The 24,300-nt window shown below is 41.5% G+C and overlaps 1 protein-coding gene across 1 annotated transcript in view; it reads left to right on the top strand.

Moving 5' to 3' along the window:
• Positions 1-24,065, top strand: part of LOC118338452 (NACHT and WD repeat domain-containing protein 2) — a 58,337-nt gene extending 34,272 nt beyond the window's left edge. The window contains exons 3-7 of the mRNA XM_035675752.1: positions 530-646; positions 9,626-9,829; positions 10,619-10,769; positions 13,527-14,116; positions 17,586-24,065. Coding sequence (XP_035531645.1) covers positions 530-646; positions 9,626-9,829; positions 10,619-10,769; positions 13,527-14,116; positions 17,586-21,482 — 4,959 coding nt within the window. The 3' untranslated portion in view covers positions 21,483-24,065. The remainder of the gene's footprint in view (positions 1-529; positions 647-9,625; positions 9,830-10,618; positions 10,770-13,526; positions 14,117-17,585) is intronic.
• Positions 24,066-24,300: the final 235 nt, after the last annotated feature.

Below are 24,300 nucleotides of genomic sequence, written 5' to 3'. Positions count from 1 at the left end.
GTCAGTCAGTGTTGAAAACAATAATGGCATTAGTTCAAGTGAGATTTCAGAGTTTAAACCTACTGATCCTCTTTTGAGCTGTTTCCCTTTTGATTCATTATACTTTGTTCCATTTGTAAAACCCCAAAACTTGGCAGCAGTTTTCCTCATATTGCCTTAAAACACAGGGCTCCTCTGCCGACTTGTTTTTGTTCTTTTATTCCCCCTCAACTGAGTCATTTCATTTCAGTGTGTGCATGCAAACTCACTACCCTGCATTTGGTTGTAATGAAACAATGTGCTGGTTTTGCAATAACTGTAAAAAACTAATTGCATCCTTAAGTTCTATTCTGCAGCAGCAAAGTCCTTTCAGTAAAACAAGTGTATAACCCTGTTTATGTGTTTTTTTAGTAGAATCTATCAGTTATTTTGTGAGTTTAGGTGGGTGGTTGTGAGATTATTCTTTTTAGTGAGTTGCAGGAGAAAGTGAATACATTTAACGTGTCTTTTTGCTCTTATTAACGTAACATTAACGTTTGTGTGTTGTCAGGTGGTGGATCTGTACTGGGGCGTGGACCCAGAGGAGTGGGACAGTCCAGACCTGCAGAGACTCCGAATGAAGCTTCTGGAGGAATGTCTGAAGACCTCAGCGGGACCATGTTTTGTTGTAAGTATCACACACCACACAGGTTGCAGTTAGTTTGAAATGTGAAAAGTTCACATTACCGTGCATCCACACTTTACATAATAAGTAGAAAATCTGTTAAATCAGTGTCTGCTTCAGTTGTTTCCCACCATCCCGCTCTATCTCATTACATGGCTCTGATATGGCATTAAGACTGAATTGTTCCCAGGCTATTCGCTTTTTGAAGATCTAATAGCGGTGTGAAACTACCGATTTAGAGTGAAATCTAATTTCTCTTGTAAGAAAAAGAGCTACAGTAGCGTTTGAAGTCCTCTCATCGCAGCTTTTGTATGCAGGACATGCGTGTCTGTTTTGTTTGACAGTGGATATGTAGTATGTATGTCGAACCCTTTTTACCTACAGTTTTTAATACAGTTGAATAGGTTTGTTAGGGTGCTGATTATTCCAATAAATTCAGTAAATGATATATTTGCATCCATGTCGCCTCGTGGATTGATGAGATCTTCACAGCAACAAAAGTGCGTGCTTAGTCAACTTTGCTCGAGTGCAGACAAGAAGAAAGTACGTCACAAAGTATCCCTACTGGAAATGCTGAAATACCATGCAAAGCTAAAATTACACTTGTATGAATGAGTTATGGGAAGACCTCTTCAAGGAGAGAAAGAGAGAGAGAGATATTTACGGCTGACATTTCAGTGATCTTTTTTTAGATAATTTTAGGCCACATAAAAGAAAAAAAAGGCAGGCACAAGGACGGAAAAGGATGAAGACAGGAGTGGAGAGAGGAAGAGAAATTGATGGTGAATTATTCAAATGGAACAGATCTGTTTCTAGAGGTTGAAATTGAGGTGAGAGATCACAAGGAGAGGTAATGCATTATGGGTAGGACAGGATCACTGGTCTCCAGGGAGCATAATCTCCTTCCCCAGACTGAGTTTTGTACTTTCTTCCTCACCCACCTTGCATGCACCGCTTCCTCTCTCATTCACAAGCTGTTGTTGTCGTCTTTCTCTCACACACACAAACAAGCACATAAAACACACACGCTCAACTACAAAACATCTGCAGCTGAATGATTCATTCGAGTTTATTTCCAACTGAGCGACGGTCCTCATATCCGGCCAGTGTCATTCCAGGAACTGCTTCAGAAACATGAGATATTGCAGCATGTCCCCGCACAAATCTTTCACAAAGCCGATTTGTTTGGCTGCTACAGTTTGTAGTTTAAAAACAATAATTTAGTTTCATAATTAATTATAATTCTCATAAGCTTCAACCTCGGTACAGTCTGGGGAGTGACCATATAAAGTCAATGACCACATTAGACATAGACCATGACACCAGCAGTTATGTGCATTATGAGAACATTAATATTGTTCCATCTCCATGACAGCTCCGTCTGCTGATGAAGAGCATGAGCAGCAGTTGAAAGCTCCAGAACAAGCTAGTAAATGGACTTAAAGTTAAGCTTATTTTGTGAATATTCATGTTTTTCCACTGTAGAAATCAGCAGCAAGAAAACACCACGACACCACGTCACAACGCCAAACAACAAGAAACTCATTCAGAATAAATACCAATGGAAAGTCTACAAATATGCGCAGTAAAAAAAAAAAATTACGGACATCACAGATATGAAACCAACACAGCTTGCTTGAAATGGCGTCTCTTACCCAGAGCAGATACAACAACAACAGCTGGCTAACACAGTCGGGGAGCACCAGCAGCAGCATGGGTTGTGTTACAGTTGTTTTCTTCAGAAGCTGCCTTTAAAGCTACCTTATCAAAGTGTTAAGAGGCACGCTCCCTCATGAAACGCTACATTAGCAACAGCAGCACCAGGTGAGCTCGAGCAATCAATCAGGTAGCAACTCAAAAAAAAAAAGGAGGCAGGGCACTGACAGCTTGAATCACCCGCCCTCTGCCAAAGGGTGCGTTGGATATACATTGCAGCAACTAGAATATGTCATGTGACGGTTGCAGTAGGCTATGAAATACATATATTTATATATCGTTAAGGGGAATATTTCTTGCCATCTACTCTGCTGTATGTTCACACTGTTTCTTTCCCAGTGTGCTGCAACAATTTCATACAAATATTGCCTGAGTACTGGTATTGACCTCTGCACACAGTCTAGTTTTTTGTCCCTCCTGATGGATTTAATGTCATGGCTTCTAAAGCCACGAGATATTGTGTGCGATATTAGGCCGTACAATGTAAGCTCAATCAGTCTAAACTGAAATAAAATGACCAGATCAGAGTTGAAAAAGAAGCGATACACTCTCCCCCTTTGTGCTGCTGGCTTGGTGTTCAGCGCGGTATTGTACATGCCGCGTTGATTCCATTCATTCCCATCAGCCCCGCCGCCCTCTGTCTCTGCTGCAATTTCACCATCTTAACCCCGGCTGACCCGAGCAATACCACACAACATACTCAGGGAAGGTAGGCATACATGAGCTCAGGTACACACACACACACACGCTCCCTCTCTCCTGCCCACACAGGCCTATACAAACAGAGCATTTTGACCAGAGGCATTTTCTCTGTCATGAGATTGAGAATCAGTTGAGGTGAACTCTAACTCTAGGTGATACAGACTGTTTACACTCCCCTACACACACACACACACACACACACACAGGCATCTATAGTGCACATTCTCCCCATCTGGCCGGTTAAATCTTTAATGGCATATTCTAGTGGTCCACTCTCTGTGGTGAATGAAGGCTTTTATGTCCACAATAGATCCACAGAATTAAGTCCCATTCAGACTTGTCAGAGCCAGCTGCTGCAGTCCCGGGAGCCGGGCTCCCGTCTCCGCCACACAGGGCCACGGCCAGCCCCGTTTCCAGGACCGGGGAGCTCCTAGCAGCGGCGTCGGGTCCTTTGATCAGGGACTTGGATCCTCGTTTATGACAGTTCTGGGTTGTCTGGGCCATCTCCGGAGTACCGTTGTTTATTTTTACAGGGTGGTAGACCTAGATATATATGTGAGGACGGGGAAAACGTCAGCAGAATTTAGGGTCTTGTTGTTTCTGCAGCAACATACAGTAGGTTTCAAACCGTGCGTGTAAGTTTGCGTGTGCACGTGCGCGTCACTGTGCATTGTTCAGGCAAATCCCAGGCTCTTCTGCGCATTCATTCTTCTCATTTTATCTCCTTTTCTTCCTTCTTCTTTGTCTCTTTCATAACTCTGACACGCAGCCGCTCACGGTTTCTATGCACCGTTATCATCACCTCCACCCACCCATTCGAGGTGCCCGCCTCAAATTGCTGCAGCCCAAGTGTCACCCCCAGCTAACACACACACACACACACACACACACACGCTCTTATACACAACCACATGGCTATAAGAGGAGACTTCAAAGAGAAGCTGATCTGGGGGGTCTGCAGCCCACAGCAACTGTCACAGAGCCCAGTGCATGGATCAGAGGGGCAACAGAAGAAATGGTAAAGACAGAGGGAAATCTCTGAAAAGCAAAATTACATATGCATTGATTAATGATGTAAAAGAAAATATAGGATGTAGGAGATGTTTTTATTGCAGAAAAAAAGGGAGAGATGAAGAGAGGAGTAGAGAAAAGGGGATGACGGGAGTGGGAATAACAGGTTCCCTAGAAACACTACAGAGGAAACAGAGGATTGACATGCGTAGTGTAGGTGTGTTTCTTGCTGCCACACAGGATCTGTGCAACAACTGGAAACCTCTTAATACTCCGTTTGGCACATACATCTCTCCTCATTCACCTCAACGAATCATTCACTGCTCTGCTGTACTCCAGAATAAGAAAATAACAGCACTGATATGTAGCTTTGTAACTCCTATGTAAAGGCAGGCTCAAACCTACTCCTCGTATTAATCTGATCACTGGGAATTAGGGATTTTAATCTCATATTTTTTCGATTTTTTAAAAAAATGTTATTGTTCGCCGCAAGATTTAGAGTTGTCTTAGCTCTCGAGACAGAGAGTTACAAAACCAGCTTTTTTTATTGGATGTGTCAGTCCTTCTTTATGAGTAAGAATCAATCGCAGCGAGTGTTTTTTCAAAAGGCCACGGCTGAACACAAGACAGGTGGCAGTGCAGGGTTGTTAAACACTCACATAAATACACACACACACACACATACCGCACTACACCTGGGTGAGACGAGGGGGAGGGCGTGAGGGGGGCGGGGGGGGGGCTTTTCTCTAACCTGTCGATGCAATAAAGCTGGTTTCCATGGCAATAGCAGGGGTTGGCATGGTGATGGTGTCATTGACCCGCAGATTAAGCATGACAATGAGCCATGTCTGTTGTTTTTTTTCTTCTTCTTATTTGCTCTCCTCCTTCCTGCTCTCCAACAGTCTCAAATTCCCAAAAAAACACTAAAACTTGATAAACGCCTCAAGGACGTGTATCAGCAAACAGTATGCAGCCGCTCATCCAGTCTTTCTGCTTTCATTTTTTTTTTTCTATACTTGGCTGGCTGGCCTTGTAGCAGGTTTACTGCATGTAAGATGATAGTCGAGGATACTGTCGCTTTTATTTTCTTTTCTGCTTCTCCTCCATTCAGTTAACGTGATGTAACTGCTAACGTGATAGCTCGGACTGGCTGGTTTACCCTCTCAGCACCGGTGGAAGTTGATACAAGAGGGAAACCTGCAGGAATTTAACACAAGAGCGACTCATTTGATTTTGGAAATTGTGTCCGTCTGTAAATCCGTACAATATACTGATCGTAAGCAAGGTTTGAAATTCAAATTTTAGTCAGCATGCAGCACTAAAACCACTTGATTTTCAAGTGTGCTGTTGATGGACGTTATTGTCTCAAAACAAAATAGAGGAGCTTCTCGTAGATGCATTATAAATGAGGCATGGTGGTGAAACAGACCCTGGCAGATCAAAACAGGAGAATAAGTATTATATATATAAAAAAATAAATCCCAACCATCCTCAGTCCATCTCTTAATACTGAATACTTTCCTTACTTCACTACAGCCCTTTTTAACCCCATTTGTTCCTACTGAAAATGAACAGGCCAAAGTCTGTTTAGCTTTTGTAAAAGTTTCATTAATTTCCATCAATAACATCTGTTGCACTGTTTTTAGAAAACATTACTTAAAACGTGTAAATAGGAGTAATCGTTAGGGATTATAATTGTTTTTGGGCCACAATAAAGTCATATGATACACAGAAATAAGCTATATTAGACTCTGGTGACGGCGATAATACTTGTTAGGATCAGTTTTAGTACAAAAACTGTTAACTACATTGATTTCTTGCGTATTTAGTAGGAATTGGCTCACAGTTGAAGTTAAACACTGGCTCTGTGAGTGAGCGCAAATGTCACAGAAAATGTAATATTTCTTTGATCGGAACATCTGTTTCTTTTTTAGAGCCATTTTCCCCCCCTCTGCAGTGCCAAAGCTTATGCAGCAAATATCCAAACAGTTGACTGCGTGTTTCATTGATTGATTGACCGTGGGAGTGATTGATTTGTTGATTCATACTGTACAATATCTTAGTCGCCTCTCCCAACTGGCTCATCAGATAAAGTGCACTTAGCCGGAGTATAAAACCCCTTCCAAGGATGAAAAGAGGGAGGGAGGGAGGGAGGGAGAGAAGTGCGGCTAAAACTGGAATTCCATTCGGCCCCTGTATGTGCTTAGCTATTGTCACTTTAGCCTCCTGTGTTTCTTGCGCCTGCAGCTGTTAAAGTGTAATAAGAACTACTACAACCTTATAGTCCCTCTCAAAAGAGGGACACACACATACTGTACATGTACACACACACGGGAACACACACCTGTCAGCTGCCATGCGGTAATCCACCTTAGATGGCCTCATTCCAGCCCTGCTCTCTGGTTAAAACGGGGGGTGTTAAAAGCAACCCGGCAAATATTTGGACATGTCTTAGTTTAGCTTGGGTAAGTTGATGTGGTGACAGAAGTAACAGTAGATTACATGCAAGGGTGGAGTGGTGTGAATAGGTGTGTGTGTGTGTGTGTGTGTGTGTGTGTGTGTGTGTGTGTGTGCTGATTTGAACACCTTATTTTGTCATTTTGATAGGAAACACCAGTTGGTTTTTATCCTAATCTCATCTCCACACACACACACACACACACACACACTGAGGCACCCACTCCATTCATCCTGCTATATCACTGCGAGGCAAGCTGACAGAGACTTTGTCAGCAACTTGGAGAGTGACTGCTCTCTCCTCCTCTCTCTCTCTCTCTCACACACACACTCACACACACACTATATGTCTCTCTCTCAGCATTACTTTAGTTCAGCCCAGTGCCTCCATCCTCTACTGACACATCACTGCAGCACTGTGAGTCATAGAAGGCCATCTAAAGAGGGTGGATGAGGTGACCTGCAGGGCATCCCGGTGCTGCAAGAATCTGTTCTGTCACAGGTTCTTAGAAGATTTAAGGCGAGGGGGGTCGCCAAAGATTAATGGGGGTGGGACCGGAGGCCATCTTGATTTTTAAGGGGTGTGAAAAAAACTTACATTTCTGGTGATAAATAGGGGAGTAATGCAGCTGGTTATGTCTTTTAGAGTAGCCCTGAGTTAAAACGTGCACTTGTCATTTGAATCATTCTGGGTTTGAATGCATCTGATGAGTCATGACCTTTCCTGTCAATCACAACTAAAGATAGCGAGCAGCCTGCCCTAGTTATCAGTTAAACTCTTTCTTATTTTGGCAGGAAGAGAACACAGAGAGATAAACACAAGAGGGAATCCCTTTCATTTATTTTTCTATTTAGTCCTGCATTTTCTGTCTTATAGAGATGTTTGGCTCATTAAATTAGCACTATTTTCTAATTGGGCTTCTTGCTTTATTGGATGTGACTATTCCAGTCACAGGAGGGTTCATTAATCGTAATATTTGCACATACTTTGATATTCCAGGGATTCTTTTCTACCATTGTTTTTTCGCCCTTTGGTGCAGGCTACATATATTTAATCTAATGTTTCACTGGATAAGTGCGTCAGCTAATTGTTTATATATCACAAATGACAGGTTTGGATGCAAAACCCCAAAAACCCAAACCTCGAAGATGACACCTCCGCCTCCGAAACAACTGATGCTGCACATGGAAACTAGCTTTTAAATCCAAAAGAAGCTGCAAAAATGAACCTTTGGTACCAAATTTATGCAACATGGCCACAAACACTGCAATGTAAAAGGAATCTACCATGGGCATTTGTGGGTTTTGAGAGTAGGCCGTTCCTACAGACCATGCCACATGCCATCATCTGATTCTGCTTGTTCTCTGCATCTGTTCCCACTGCGAATGCCAAGGGAACGAGGAGTCCAACATGGAACGGCTTTGAAGCGTCATTGCCGCGAGCGCACCAACGTAGTTTTTCCTGCTCATCGGAGCTCACAGTCATTTGGCTCGTCTCTCGCTCGCTCTGTGACTTTTTCGCCCCCAAGGCTTTAGTAAATTACGACACATGGAGTAAAGATCAGCTGGTCATGGAGTTGGAGGGTTTCCACTGATTTTTTTGATGCCATTGTCCTCGAATGTGACTTGATAGAGCACATCCAGGAGCGTGCCAGGAAATGGCCCCCGATCATTTCCGATGGTGATGAATCGGCCGCCACTCAGAAGCGCATAGATGCCGAGGGGAAGAGCGGAGACTCATTGGAGCTTACAGTAGATATGCCATGTGGAGTGGGAGATAATAGTGTGATGAAAAGGCCACTATTTAATTTGATGATGCCTAATTATGCAGCTTGTGTTGTGAGTGTTCTGGTTTCTGACTAAAAAGATTGTGGAGAGTGCTTGTTTGGCTTTGGTGTGTAAGCCGTGATGATGGCGATAAGGTAAAGCACAGAAGCACACTAAATTATACAGATTTTATTCTCACAAATTTACATACGTCTCTTTAATTAATGCATTCATTTAAAAAAAAAAAAACATCCCATCTGTTCTATATATAAAGCAAATCTGCTCATTTTCTTAATACTACTGATTACTGAGCATTAGGAAATTTGGCCACGGCTATGTTTTATATAACAGTGTGTCATTCAAATATTTGCTGTGTTGCAGCAGAACTAATCTGCTTTTTTTCTAACTGAAAACAATGAATTATGAGAAGGGAACTGGTATTGAACTTCAGTGCTTTTGTGGTACCGACCGAAATGTCTCCATAGCACCAGATAAGAACCGAAACGTAGCATCAAAGTTTTGGTCAGCTTTGTAATCTTGTTTACTTGATATATTTGAATCATAATTTTGCCAGTTTTAGAGAAGTATTTATTTGAGAAGTTTGGCTTCTTTCTTGAATAAAAAAAAAGGGATTTTGTGGAAAACGTGTCTATATTTCTCAAAGTATTGAAAAATAATTAGTTTGGTATCTTCCTTGTTTCTGTCTTCTTAACATGAATACACTTTTGAAGCAGTACAAAGGCATTTCTCTTTTTTTTATTCTTCATATTAAAACTTTGTACTGAGACTTCTCTTAGCTTTAATGCTTTACTTGCTCTTTTCTATATCTTCATGTTATGTTGGGATATTAATGTGAGCGCGTGTGACGTGGAGAAGGCAGATGGCATTTTCCGACCACAAGTCAACAACAACCACAGGTTTTTTCTCGCTTGTGCGCGTTTGTTATTTTCAGCACTTCCCGCGAACACGAATGTTTCTCCGTGGGGAAGAAGGGATGCAACATTTTCTTATTTAAATTGTACATATGTGGCTGTGGTGTAAAGCAATTTCCATCCAAGATAGCGCTGTTAGTATGCACCACAGTGCACACACAGAGTGCATTAGGGGGACAGCTACATGCCTGACACCACAGTTTGCTCCTGTGCCTCATAAATTACCTTAAATAAGTCGCACTGTATGCATCATTGACTCCACTATTCACCCTGCACCACTGATCCAAAAAATCAAGCCCTAAAACAGTTTGAACAATCGAGATGAAACACACTTCCTGTCTCTCTCTCACCTTCCCTGCCCTCTGCCTTTCTTCCCTTCCTTCCTTCCCCCTTTCAGGGTCTGGTGGGAGAAAAGTACGGCAGCATCCGAGTGCCGGGGGAGGTGGAATCAGCGGAGTTTGAGATGATCTTGGATGCAGCTGTTGAGGCGGGTCTGGACACACACATCTTGGAAGAGTGGTACTGCAGGGATGAAAACTCCGTGCCACCCGCATACTACCTCAAACCCAAAGCCCAAATGCTTAAGAACTACCAGAACTCTGTGAGTCCAGCTAACATGCGACCGCTGCCGTGGCAGAAAAGGGATTTGTCAGTGGTTATTGTATGTCATTTCACCCACTCGGATGTAGAGGCTTAAAAAGGGGTGATTATGGATTCTTGTCCTTGAGCTGTGGTTCATGAATTTAATTCTCCTTGGGGAACATATTTTATATGCACATACAAAAAAAGAAAACCGGCTTTTGCTTTGAGTTTGTGAGCAAGTTTGTGTTTAGTCTTAGGCAGCTCTTGAGCCCCTTTGAAGTCCTTTGCTTTACTGTTTGCCAAAAAGTTTAAGTATGCTTGCAAATGACCCCATAAAAGTCATTTAACAACGATTCTGTCAGCACAGTTAATTTTAAATAAAACGGTTTAGCTTCTGAGTTCCTCCTTCTTATCAGGTCCAGAACTTTATAGAGGTAATAAAATATCTGGCTGAGTTTTGTTAAAAAACTGCATGATAATGTCGCCTTGAGTTTCAGTTAAGTCATAAAAACTGTAGATTGTTGGCCAGTGTAGGACACACAGTAGGATCCTAAAAACATTCAGATGTGAAGGTTTCATACCAGAATCACTCAATAATCAGTCACAGCCGTGAAGATTTTACCAGTTGATCTCAAGCAATTCAGCCTACATAAAACAAATTTCTCATATGAAACAGAGAACAATATTCCCTTTGTTACTGTATATGTCTGCACAGTACTCAAGAAAACATGAACAACCACATTCCCTCAGTACATGATGAGAGTCCTCCGTCTAAACTGTCCTCTCCCTGCCCATCCGTCCCGCTTAGATGGAGTCGAGCAGCGCAGCAAAGACCAAGAATGACAAGGCCTGGAGGAACGTGTCGGAGGAGATCAAGAGGATCTTCCGAACAGCGGTGCTGCAGCTTCAGGAGAAGGGGACCATGAAGAGTGCTCAGGCCAAGAAATTCCTTTGCTCTGGTTAGTTTCGGGTCGACTTTTTCTTCCTTTTCATCTTTTCAAGTCACATCTTTTGATGACTTCTTTTCAAGTTGGAACATGTCTTTCTGTCTGATGTTTAGCTCCCTTCTTTCTCTCTGGTTTTAGAATTCATCTGTTTTTATTTTAACATTTAAAAAGAATTATTTGACCATTTGATGAAATTTCGATCTCTAAATGCAAAGAATATAATTCTGTGAAAGATGACAACTTCTGTAATCTACATGTAGCTTTTTTCATGTTGAATCATATATTGCATTGTATCTATTACTTCCTGAGCTAAACGAGATGATTGATTAATTAACACAGAACGAGAGGAAATAATTCCACAACAATATTGATAATCAGTTTATTTGTTATTATTTTGAGGCAGAAATGGCACAAATTCACAGGTTTTATCTTTTTAAATGTGAACATTTGCTGGTTTTTAGTCTATGATAGTAAACTAAATATCTTTGTGTTATTGAACAAACAAACAATTTAAACACGTCTAAGTATTTATATTTTATAATTTTCTTGCTTTTCTGATATTTTATACATTAAAAACGTAATCAGTTAATCAAGAAAATAATCATCAGATTAACTGATACTGTAAACAATAGTTAGCTGCAGCCTCTATGGTACATACAGTAAGTGAAGTCAGCTTATTTCATCTGGAAAATCAACAGTATGTATGATAGTTGTGATATTGTGTAACAGTGGATATCTGAGGCCATCTAGCCTAAATTAGCCGAAATTATTTTGTGTCTCGCAACTGTCCCAAATTCTACTTTCAACTGTCCCAGACTTTTGTTCACAAATTGAATATAATGAATATAATAACTCTGTTTAAGTAACTTGCGTCACTTCATTGACTTACTCTGGTCTGCTAGTTGTTCCCTGCACTAATATCTGAATAACAAATTGAGAACATACAGGGTCTTTGGCCACATTCAGTTTTTATTATTCTTGTTTATTATACTTATATCTAACAGTTTGATCAATAAATGCTTCACTACAAACTGCAGCGCAAATGCAAACCTGTTTCTGATGGCTATACGGTGATAGAAATACATACATACACTTTGAACATTACTATTATTTAGCCAAGTAATCACAAACTCACTACAGGGACATCATATATTTTAAGGAAAGAAGTCACATACCTTTTGAATATTTCTTGCCTTTTCCCTGATGATCTGAATAAGTCACTAAATGCGTTGCAAGTAGCTTCTCAGAAAGAAAGCCATAAAGAGGGTCTAAAAAGGTCAATCTAATAAGAAAACATAAATAACACATAAATGTAATAAATTAATTTGTAATTTTTCGTAAATTCTTTACTGTCCCAGTGTTGTTGCAGACTCTGCGGTTTTTATTGTCTCCGGGACAAAGAGGCACTCTAATTTCAAGCGCTGACCTTCAGGGGAGAAAAAAAAAAATCACACGTCCACTATATTTAATGAGTGAGGCTGTTGTTTAGACCATCGTCTTGTAACTAAATTGATAACAAGAGATGAGATGCAATCAGGATCTGTCAGACTGACGACAGTGATTGATCGATAGCACTCTATATTCACCTCATGGTAATTAATCCAAACAGTGTGTTGCGATGTCGGGCTAAAAACATTTTTTTCTGCAGAGTGACTTTTTCAAGACCATTTTTATTCAGCACTTATGTTTACTTGTGTTATTCTGCGGTATTTTCAGTGATTAGACCAGGCTAAATATTGAGTGTTGTGTTGGTCACAAGCGACCATTTGCCATTAAATGTGGTTTTTGAAAATGCTAATTACTTTTCACCAACGGGCGGCCAATCTGAGCTGTCCTAGTAAGATCAAACATCCAAACAGAGAATCATATAAGAAACAATAATGAGGTACAACTCTGACATTTCAACAATCCCTTCCACTGTTTTCACCCTGTAAGGTTGGTCTAATATCAGTTCTTGTCTGTAAAAGATTCAGTCAGGCCACCCAGTTATTACTGAATTGTTTGAACAGCACTGAACTAATCTTCCAAGACATCTCTTTTTCTTTTCTCAGGCTGTCACTGTGGGAGACGATCAAAGCAATATGCTATCAGGATCTGATAACAAGTCCTTGTTTTATAGTCCTGGTCTTGTTCTCATAGAGCAGACACAGCAAGTAGCTTTTTCTTCATGGTGGAAATAAAGAATAAGCTTATTAAGTAATCGCCATTCAGGTTTTGTAATTTCATATGAAAAGGAAGCTCCTCTTTTGTGTCAGGAAAGTGCAGTTTTAATGCACTTTAATTGAGCACACTGGGCTTTAAGCAGTGCTTAAATTTTTCTGTATAGAGGAAGTTGTGCCGTCTCCTGGAACTCCCAACTTTCCTTTCACACTTTTCTTTCTCCCACCTAATTAGTAGGCTACCATGTGAGCAAAACTACACAGGAGGAGCTGGCAGAATTTCAGTCAGCCGGCTCTTTGTGGGGGAGCTTGTGATACAGTTCAGTGATGCTGGCTTATGTGATTTTATCAACTTTGTTTCTTCTTAAATAAGGCTCAAGAGAAATCTATGTAATCGGAGGCTAAAGACTTCTAAAGTCTGTTCAGCTTTTCTCTCCGGAAAGAAATCTAAATCCTACATCTGTTAGATGTTTATCTTTGCAAGTTGCACATTACACTCAGTGTCAGGCCATTTTAGAACTTCCAACTAAACACAGTCCAAAGTTATTAATGTGGAGAAGCTGAGGAAGACTTTTTAGTGACCAGATGTATTTTTCTCTTTTTTTTTCAGCCTTGGAGGATGAATTAGACTTTGCCCTTGGGAAACAAACTTCTGCCTTTCTCAGGAAATGTGTCTGCTACATTCGTAAGATCTCCAACTTCGACCGCTTCGCCAAACTCCCCGAGATGGGCCGATACATGGACATCGTGGTGAGCGGCGATCGCGTCATGCGCAACCAGGAAGCCTACGAACGCCTTCTGAAGGTACGGGACGAATTCATCCCCACGGTCGTCGCTGCCTCCAACCTCCGTGTCTATTCTTCGGTCACCCACTGCGACATGAAGCTGGGCTACTCCCAAGAAGTGGAGAGCAACTATGTGGAAGGTCTGTGTAAACAGTTCTACGAGGACATGGTGGACATCATCCAAGCCACGGTCCAGCAGAACTTTGACACCGAGACTGACCCGCTGTACGACGAGATCCTGCAGCACCTGTCCCTCTGTAAAAGCTACGCAGCGCTCTACGAGTTCAAGACCGAATCCTTGGATTACATACAGGAGTATCTCCTGCCATCCAAGGGGAGCAGGATGAGCCCTCTGGTGGTGTACGGGGGGCCGTGCACTGGGAAGACGCTGCTGCTGGCTGAGGTGGCCAAACAGGTGAGATATGATGAGAAACGATGGTGTTCTGTTATCGTTCCCCTTTTGTGTGACCCCCGGCCTCACTTTGGCCGGCTCTCGCAGTGTGTTCACGCTTGCACTGGTCTGTCTGTCTGATCCGAGCATGTGTCCATCTTTGTACAACAGAGTATGAGGGGGTGTGCAACTGTTCATCTCTTCTCATCAAACGCTTGCTTGACCATCTGTGTGTCTGCCAAGACACAGACCATTGCCATGCACATTCCTCTAATTTCCTTGCGAAGCCCTGTGTGTGTGTGTGCGTGTGTGTGTGTGTGGTGTGTGTGTGTGTTTGTGTGTGTGTGTGTGTGTGTGTGTGTGTGCACCTGTACACATCTGCTTATGACTTTTTGGGTGTGTATTACTTTGCTGAACATCTGTAGAGATTTCTGCAAAGTCTGTGTTAATTTTGTTTTTTTAAATGAATGTGTGTGTGTGTGTGTGTTGTGTGTGTGTGTGCCGTATTCTCCGTTCACTGCTTGGCTTTTGTGTGTGCCATCTGGCTGCCCGGCTACATTAGGCTCACACCATCGCCAAGATCACACAGCACACACCCACGGATCTAGACCTCCTGTCCAACCTTTGTAATAACTGTCACATTGATACACTCATTTATTGTAAGCGCCATTCATATCTTACAAGTTCTCTGTGTAGTTGTAGAAATATTTTGAAGGTAGCACAAATAAAACCGCAACAAAACAATAAAGTGGTGGCATAAAGGTCCACAACACTAAATGTGCACGCACTCAGAGGAGAGGTTAGTGATAGAGGAGACAAGTGAGGCAGAAGGAGGTGTGTAACACACCATGGACAAAGAGAAGAAGAGGTGATATTTCATACAGACATTTCTAAAGTAATTTCTGCTACAAATGAATCCTATTGTTTCTGCACAATAGGAGCATGTGTCTTGTTTCCATCAGGGGAGTCTACCTATTTTCTTAGAGCTTGTCCTGATTTTCGTGCCATAATATTTCCAAACATCTTTGTTCTTTCATGTTTTCACTGCCAGCTGGATCTTTCAAACACTTCGCCGTAACACGCTGACAGCCACACTCAAGTGAAAACAAGTTTTTGGAAACAGACAAAGGGAAAATCTGCTTTCTTAAATTGTCAGAAAAGGTTTTTAGAAATTCACAAAAAGGTCGATAAAGTTCTCACAATTAAAAAGAAATGATTCATTCAGATAATTCAAATGCTTGTATTGATTGTGTGATGCATGCTGCCCACACAGATTAGCCTCTTGATTTATCACTCAACCCTATTACACTAATACACATAGAGTGTGTGAGCAGGCTGTCCATTGTTTTAGCTGTGTCGAACATCTTACCATGTGGCTGAAAGGATTATAAATATGTGCTTCAACAACCACATACATGTAGTTATCTGCCGAAGTTTCTCTCCCTCATATTGTGCCATGTACTCATCTCCTGTTCTTACAGTACAGCAAGTTAAAATAATAGTGTGGAATCCTATGTGGCCTTGGCATTTAAAGGAGAGAGGGATGTAATTAGATTTAAGCCAGACTAGAGGAGGTGCAGAATAAATGCAGAAGTGTTCTGGGGCCATTGTGCGACTGCGCTGTGCTCCACAGGGTGTAATTCCTAACCTGTTTGGTTTGATTCATCTGAACCCTGGAGCATTTATGTCTTTGCTTTTGAGCTCAGACCACATCGGATCTTCTAGAAAACAGTTTGTTACTATTGTAAAGCAGTACAGACCAACCACAGCTTATGTGATGGAGATTGATCTATGATGGAAAAACTTACAAATTCCTCCATATTAATCTTTTGATCATGCAATAGTACAGGATATATTATGTCCGTCTGGTTTCTGTTTCCAGTTTTTATGTGTACAAATAGCAGTATGGCAGAAAAAAGTCTGCAAATATAGAGATTTGTGCACACAGTAATGACCTGTGGGTCAAACCTGGACGATAATGGCAAAACCAACAGTTTGCCACATTAATATTAACACTGGAGTATGTGCACAAACTGAAGTGAGAACATTGAAAATGTAACACACTGAATTTATATCTTGTGTTTGATGTATAATTCAAGCCAGTCCACTGAGACTCGAGGAATCCAGGTCAAAATGTTTTACATTTGTGGGAACGACACAGTTCTGTCCAAACAGTGATCTGTTTGTCTCGTTCCTCACACCTTAGTAAGTTAGTTGAATGTAGCAAAATGGCAAAGAGATCGATAATGCCAAAGGCAATTATGAAGATGATTATTATTATTATTTGGATCTTCTTCTAAGCTCAGGTGTGCAGGATTACAAAACAGGTTTTCATATCATCATCCACATCGTACACAGGTGCTGAATAAGAATAACATATATCTGATTATTAGACTAACTAGAAATTATACTAGTTGTTAAATTGACTATTATAGCATAAAGTACAGCAGTGTGTAATGAGTTCTTAACAGTGCAATGGCTGCTTTGGCACAGTTAGAGAATATTGCCAGTGTAGAAATGAGTCCTCAGAGGCTCTGCTGAAGTTTGGGCCCATGATAATGGCTGACATTTGCTGTACGTAAGAATCGGGTTAATTAAGGTTTTGTAGACTTTCATTTATGGATGATTGGAATAGTGGAGGCCTGTGGATACAGATTTAAAAGAAAAAGGAATTTATACAGTTTTGCCTTTGTCATTATAGCGTTATGGTCTTGCCTTCCTGTTCTGCAGGTACCTTTAAGCTGTATTCAGTGTAACATATGTAACATGATGTGATATTAACATTTTAGATTACTGTAACTTTCCTTAAACAGTTGACATTGTTATAAATTGTAACAATCTATGAAAATCAACCAGACTGACAAAAATATTGTATGAGTTTTGCACAAATGTTTGTCAGTTTTATAAACTGAGACAAGTAAAACATTTAAAATTGTGAATACTCTAATGACAGACACTGTGTCTCTCTCTTCTTCTCTCCTCCTCTCTCACACATACACACAGCTGTGCAAATGTGGAGTAGACTCATCATCACTGTTGCCCTAGAAGTGTCAAAAAACATCTTAATGTCTCCCAAAATCTCAGCTGGGCCATTTCATGAATTCATGAATGAAATTATTATAACAACCAAAGCTCAAGATTGTAGCTGTGTTCATTCATAGAACGTTTTTCATGATGAAAGAAATGATTTATATATGAATTGAATCTATGTATTCATGACTTCTAAAGTTAAAAATTTAGTGTAGCACAGATATACTGTTGTAAGGTAAACATTTATTAAACCTCTCCTTGCTGTGCTGTTGAGCCCTACCTCATACTGTGTGAATAGAAATTAATTAGATCCCTCTGCTCTCACTCTAGAGCTTTGATTATTCTAGTTGTTTGTCTGTGTTTCCTTGACCAGACCAAGTAGAATACAAGCAAATGTTACCCAAAATAAATATATATAAATGTATAACGCACATCTATTCTAACAAACCTCTCTGTTTTTCAGGCTTACACATGGCTGCAGAAAGAGATGGGCCCTGAGACCGACCCAGTGGTCATTGTCCGTTTTATTGGCTCCACCCAGCTCTCCACGGACCTACGCACCCTCCTCCAGAGCATTTGTGAACAGATTGCACTAAACTACCGCTGCCTGATTCACTTTTTGCCTAACAAGATCCAGGAGATGAGGGAGCTGCTGATCAACCTTCTAGGGGAATCTACATTCCACAGGCCCTTGGTTATTGTCCTGGACGCCCTCGAGCAGCTCTCAGAGGCCGATGAGGTTCGCAAGCTGTGGTGGCTCCCCATACACCTGCCTCGGACAGTCCGCATTGTAGTCTCAACGTTGCCCAATAAACATGGCATCCTGCAGAAGCTTCGACACCTCATTCATGATGATGGGTATTATGTGGAATTAATACAGAGGGATCGCAAGGTCTGCAGCCAAACATTAAAACAGCAGTTGTTGGGGGTGAAAAGAAAGGTCACCTCAGGCCAACAGATCTATGTCAACGAGGCACTTGCCAAGTGTACATTGCCAATGTTTGTCAACCTCATCTACAGAGAAGTTGTTCACTGGAGGTCTCACAAAGATGTTGACGAGAGGTCACTGTGCTCCACAGTGCATGAAAGCATAGAACAGCTCTTCTACTCAGTGGAGAACAAGTTGGGCCAACGATTTGTCTTCAGAGCTCTAGGTTATATCACCATGGCCAAGGCTGGGCTAACTGAGGTCGAGCTGGAAGATATTCTGTCCCTTGATAATATAGTTCTTGGTGATGTTATTGTGGCAACGTACCTCAAAAACCCCTTGAGGATCTCTTACGATTTGGTTGCAAAGCTCAAAGAGGAGCTGGATGGTTATCTGGTGGAACGTCAGGTTCGTAACGTCACCTTGATGGTTTGGGCCAACCGACACCTGCATCTCATTGCCCAGAAGCTGTATCTTAGCAATGAGGAGGACGTCCATCAAATGCACAGCCTCCTAGCTGAGTACTTCCTGGGGGCATGGTCAGGAGGCAGGAAGAAGATCTTCACTTACGATAACAACCATTTCACGTCCCTGAATATATCTCATCACAAAAACCCTCACCAACAGCAGTCCCATGAAAAAACGTCCTCCGACAAGTACTCATATGACCGACAGACTCCAGAGCAGCCTTGGGTGTTCCAGTGCAACCTTTTGGAGCCTGACATTTTCTTTGTCAACCACAGGAAGATGACAGAGCTGGTGTACCACCTCACCAGGAGTGGGCGGACTGATGACCTCATGTTCGGTGTCATCATGAACTTCAGCTGGCTGTACACAATGATCAAGATTGGCCAGTTTGAAAAGGCTGTAACAGACATTGACCTAGCTTACAGCTACACCCAAGAAAAAGAACTGAAATTCCTGGCCACCACTCTCCGTTGCATAAAGGTAAAAGTGCTGAAAAACCCGGCATCGCTGTCTGCAGAAATTCAGCAAAGGCTGCTGCCAGTTGTCACCTCCCTCCCTAAGCTCAGACACCTCCTCCTGGAGTGTGACAAAGACGGCCCGAAGTACTGCTCCATTGTGCCTCTCCACTCCTCTATGGACGTCACCTACAGTCCAGAGAGGCTTCCTCTGTGCTCTAGCTACATGCAGATTGTGGAGATCTTGCCCACTCTGGCCCCAAACATTGTCCTTGTAGCCCTGGAAGATGGGTCTGTCAGCACCTGGGATGTAGAAAGCAGACAACTTCTAAGACAGATCGACACAGCCAAATCCGTTGTGCTGGGAATCAGGCTAACCAGTGATGAAAAGTATCTGGTCGTGGCCACAACCAAAAACACGCTGCTGATCTATGATAATCACAAGTCCTGCCTTTTATCTGAGGTTGAAATCAAGGGGTCCAAGCATAGTGGCGTCGCTGGTGGGGTGGCTTTCATCAATGGTTTTACACTGTCCACCCATCATGCTTTGGCTTGGCTTGAAGCCAGTAAAGACGTCAACGTTATTGACCTGCTCTATGGTTGGCCTCTCTACCAGTTCCATTGCTGGTATGAGGTGACCTGTGTCCAGTGCTCGCCAGATGGAATGTATGCCTTCTGCGGACAGTACCTCAACACTGCATCCATCTTTCATCTGGGAAATGGCGACAAGTTGGCCACTGTGACCTCTGAGTTTTCAGGGGGATTCGTGAAGTCCATTCTAGTTCTGGATACTCTTAACCAAATGGTGATGATTGACAATGAAGGCAGTTTGTCAGTATGGAACACCAAAGAGATCACCAACCCACGGCTGATGGAGGATTACGATTGTAGAGGGGACGATAGTGAAGTGGTGGGCATTGAGTTATCTGAAGACCAGCGCTCCATTCTCATTTGCAAGGCCAGAAGTATTGAGGTTCTGGACACAAAAGTATGGAAAATGGTAGAGAAGTTCAAAGCCAAACGTACCGAACGCTTTGTGGCTGCTGTCCTCTCCAAGAATGGACAAAGCATTGTGGCCTCCATGGAGAACACCTCCTCCATCTTTGTCTGGAGGAGGGACAGTGGACAGTGCATGGCTAGCCTGATTGAGATCTCAGGTGCTATCGTCAAACTCATCAAATCGGTCCACCACAATCTGCTCCTTTCTGTTGCCAGCAGTGGAGTGCTGTCTGTTTGGGACATTGATATCATCACCGCCATGTCCAATATTGACAAAACCGGCAAGAAGATCGCGACCTTGCAGCTGTCCGGCAGAGAGGATTACGTGTTTACCATGGACGGTTCAGAAGCTGTACACAAGTGGAACTTCAGCACTGGCTTTATTGAGACGGTCTTTAAGCACGAGGGCATAGTGGAGAACTGTGTCCTAACCTCCTCAGGGGATCTCATGGTGACTTCAGATGACAAGTCTAGTCAATACATCTGGCAAACCAACACTGGAGAAAACATCTTCCGCATCAATGGACAGAGAATATCACAGCTGCTAATCACCCACAACGACCAATTTGTGGTGTCCCTCTGTGAGCAGAACGCCTCCAGAGTTTGGAGGCTCGCGACTGGGCACAAAGTGTGCAACATTTTAGTCACCCTCCAGAATGCACTGGTCACCACAGCAAACACTTTCCTTGTGGGAACCACCAAAAACAAGCTCCTCGCTGTCAGCCTGTGGTCAGGCAGCGTATCCAAGAAGTTTGTCTGTGACGACGGCATTACCATCGTCAACTTCAAGCTCATTCCTGACTGCCCTGACTGTGTGGTGTTCATCACATCCACAGAGACCGTCTTCATCTGGAGCGTGGCAGATGAGTCAGTTTGCAGGCGAGTCCAGCTGCCAACCAACTTCCTCAAAAATCTAGAGGACTTCCAGATCTCGCCCAATGGGAAACTAGGAATTGTCTCCAAAGGTGATGAGAATATTAACGTCTTGGATCTTCACAGCGGGAAGCTGAGGCTTGTCCATGCTGCTGGTATAATTTGGCGTCAGAAATTATCAAGAGATGGACGTTATCTAGTGTATGTCTGTTTCCGGAACTGTGATGAAGACGATGATGCCGGTGTTGTGTCCAATCTGATCGTAATGCGCCTTGCTGATGGGAAAAGCATCGGCACGTGCTCCCTATACAAGACGCCCACCTTCCTGTGTCTCTCGCAGCGAGCACTAAACATCATCATTGGCTTCGAGGACGGCAGCATCGGCACGTACACAGTAGTGGACCGCGTGGATGCTGCCCTCAAGATAAAGATAGCCACCTCCAACAGCCGACAGATTGTCAACAATGCCTCGCAGAAGGTGCGGCCCAAATGTGGCAACCATTCCTTCAAGACCGTTGCCGACTGCGTTTGGAGGGAGTCAACCGAAGTGTTCTCCAGGGACAGCCCTATTAACGTGTCTGACTCTGGGGAAGGTGAGTCGACCACGCCTACAAAAAAGACTGAACTGCTGCAGTGATAGGTGGAGATCAGAGAAGCGGGTGGAGATATGGAGATAGGAGAGGCAGGTGGAGATAAGTGACAAAGTTTAGAATCTCTGGGGTTGCAGTTGATTCTTGTTTACAGCCACGTGATTCAGCTGCAGATGTCAGCCCTCTGGGTAGTTAATGGGCCGACCATTTTAACGCTGCACTCAAATTATGTATTACTTACTTCCAACTTATGATACAGTTTCTCTTTGTTTTACACACTAAGACTGTTAGAAAAATAGTACTTTTTTTTTAAAAAGAAGACAAATGTCAATTCTGTGAGGTATTAGTTTGCCATTATGTGTCCTTTTGCATTTGAAGAACAAAGTTATTATTCAAATGTCTTGTTCAAACATTTCAAAGCCATTCCAGTGATCTTAGCCACTTTCATTGTACACTATCTTTATTTACATATGTGCACATTAAGCCATAATGTTATTCTTTAAAAAAAAGAAAAAGAGTGTATTTATGTTTGTATCAACATCAGTCGGTACTGTACAAAAAGGAAGAACTATGAACATATGTACATATCCCTTTTTGGCTGCTGCAATTTGTGCAACTCCTTAAAAATGTTATGTTGTGCTTAATGCAATCAAAGTGAGTGCCTGGAATTTAAAAAGTTCTTTATGTGCAGATTACAAGATTTATGAAAATGCAGGGAATTTGTAAACACAGTATACACACAGTTACATAATACTTGCATTGATGTTAAATCTAAACGATCAGTGTACTGAAATTCAGTCAACAACACGAGAGATCGATGGCATTGCTCTTTGTAATGATAATTGTAGAAATTTCTTGGAACGGTTTGCGTAAATTTGATGTGGATTTACCTGCAGTTCCATCAGTTTGTGTGCTGTTTGTGTTAAGGGAAACACCACTATTGAGCATACAGTGTAGCATAGCACCATACACATTCACGCCTTAACCAGTGTATTTGCTTTAGGTTTAGTGGAGTTTGTTCAAACGTTCCAGTAGAAAAGGAGACAAACGTTTTACTGAAACAACTTTGTCATGTGAATATATTTAGAGGTTTAGACAGTTAGATGGAAGCACTTTATGAGTGGTTTGTGAGAAATTAGATTTATTCATATGACATATTGTATAAATCGTTTAAAGTGATCTAGACTTGTCTTAAAATAAGTATTGGATTTGCCTACAAAAATACACACAAGGCCATCCAGGTACTTGCAGGCTACAGCTAACTCACTTGAAAAACAGGCTCTATATATAAAGTATGCCTGGTATCAATACAAAAACTGTCATCAGAGATGGGACATTTTGAAAATATATGGTATAAAATAAGAGTCAATAATTTAAAACTTGTGAAATTATGTTATGAAATACTTTTTTTAATCTTTGGTTGTGTATCAGCTTTTGTAAACCTGTGAAAAAAAAACATTTAAGAAGTCACATGAGTACAGATTCAAAGACTATGAATTTAGAGATGAGCCCACATTTAAGTTAAAAGTATGAATTTAGGACATTTACAGTCAAATCATGGCCAGAATTCACACTTTATATTTACATTCCTTACATTTTGTCACAGGTTTACACACGTGATACACGACCACAGGTTTTAAAATTCTTTCTTAACATTATTTCACAAGCTCTAGATCGTTTTGATCCTCATGTGAGCCCATAGAAACCTGACTCTGGTAACATCACGACAGGCTGAAATAAAAGATGTTAAGTTCTGGTTTGCTGACAATCTAAAAAAGAATAGATTAGTTATTTATGAAGTTGTTCCTTGCAGGTATCGCGATCGCTTTTGTTAAAGCATGTCTGTAATAACCCAAAACGCAATTTATGAGCTCTGATGAGACCAATCATCTGCCAAGCATGATTGAAAACAACACACTTACACTTTTGACATATACTTTTTAAGGGCTATTCCATCTTATTGTATGTTTACTAGTTTTGAACTGTTAAGGTAATGGCCCTTGGATAATTTCAAAACCGGGTAGCAGCATCAAGCTTTAAAAAAAAAAAACGTAATTTCCCTTCAAGTCAAGAGTTTCTAATTGAAAAAATATATATAACATGTAATTGCCAAAGTCCCGATTATAGTTTGTGTTTCATTTCGTTGACTGTCTCATTTAGTTTTTTGAGGCTTGTACTGTAATTATATTGTTACCAAATTGTTTCAGTGTTCTACTGTGATTATGTTTATGATAGAGAAAATGTGCTATCTTTGCTAAAAAGTTTAAAAAGAGTCCTCTTATAAAATATATTGGAATGCCAGTTTAAGAGTATATTTGAATGTGTCCATATGGAAGCCAGTAAATGGTATTATTGTATGTTAAGTAACTTGAATGACTTTTAATAACTTACATGTTTGCAACTCATAGTTGACATACTGGTATAATGAATGTTTCTATGGTATTCTTTGTATTGTCAGGACTGACTTACCTGTTTAGAGATTTATATTTTCATAAATGTTGTACTTACATTTTGTTACAGAGTTGTTTAACTGGAATTCAAACAGAAAAGAAACTTATGTCTGAAGCAATATGAAACTAGTGTGTATGCATCGTTTGTATGAAACATTTTAATGTAATAAAATGGTTCACTTTTTGCCTCCACTGCACCGCCTCAGGCTTTTCACTGTAATTAGAGGTTGCTTCCAGACATTGCAAATCATGTTTCTACTTTTGGACACGCAGGTGTTTTATTTACTTTTATCTCAGATAATGATCGATGTGAATAAACTCTCCTCTAATTGGTTACAATTAGCTCAGACCTGACACACCGGTAGCTGTGAGTTAAGGTGCAAAGCATCTTGTGAAACAGGTAATTTTTTTGGTT

The sequence above is a fragment of the Morone saxatilis genome, unplaced genomic scaffold, assembly GCF_004916995.1.
Source record: "Morone saxatilis isolate NCDOM2014 unplaced genomic scaffold, NCSU_SB_2.0 Contig4, whole genome shotgun sequence".
In the NCBI taxonomy this organism is placed as follows: Eukaryota; Metazoa; Chordata; class Actinopteri; family Moronidae; genus Morone; species Morone saxatilis.
This window is presented reverse-complemented; position numbering and strand designations above follow the sequence as displayed.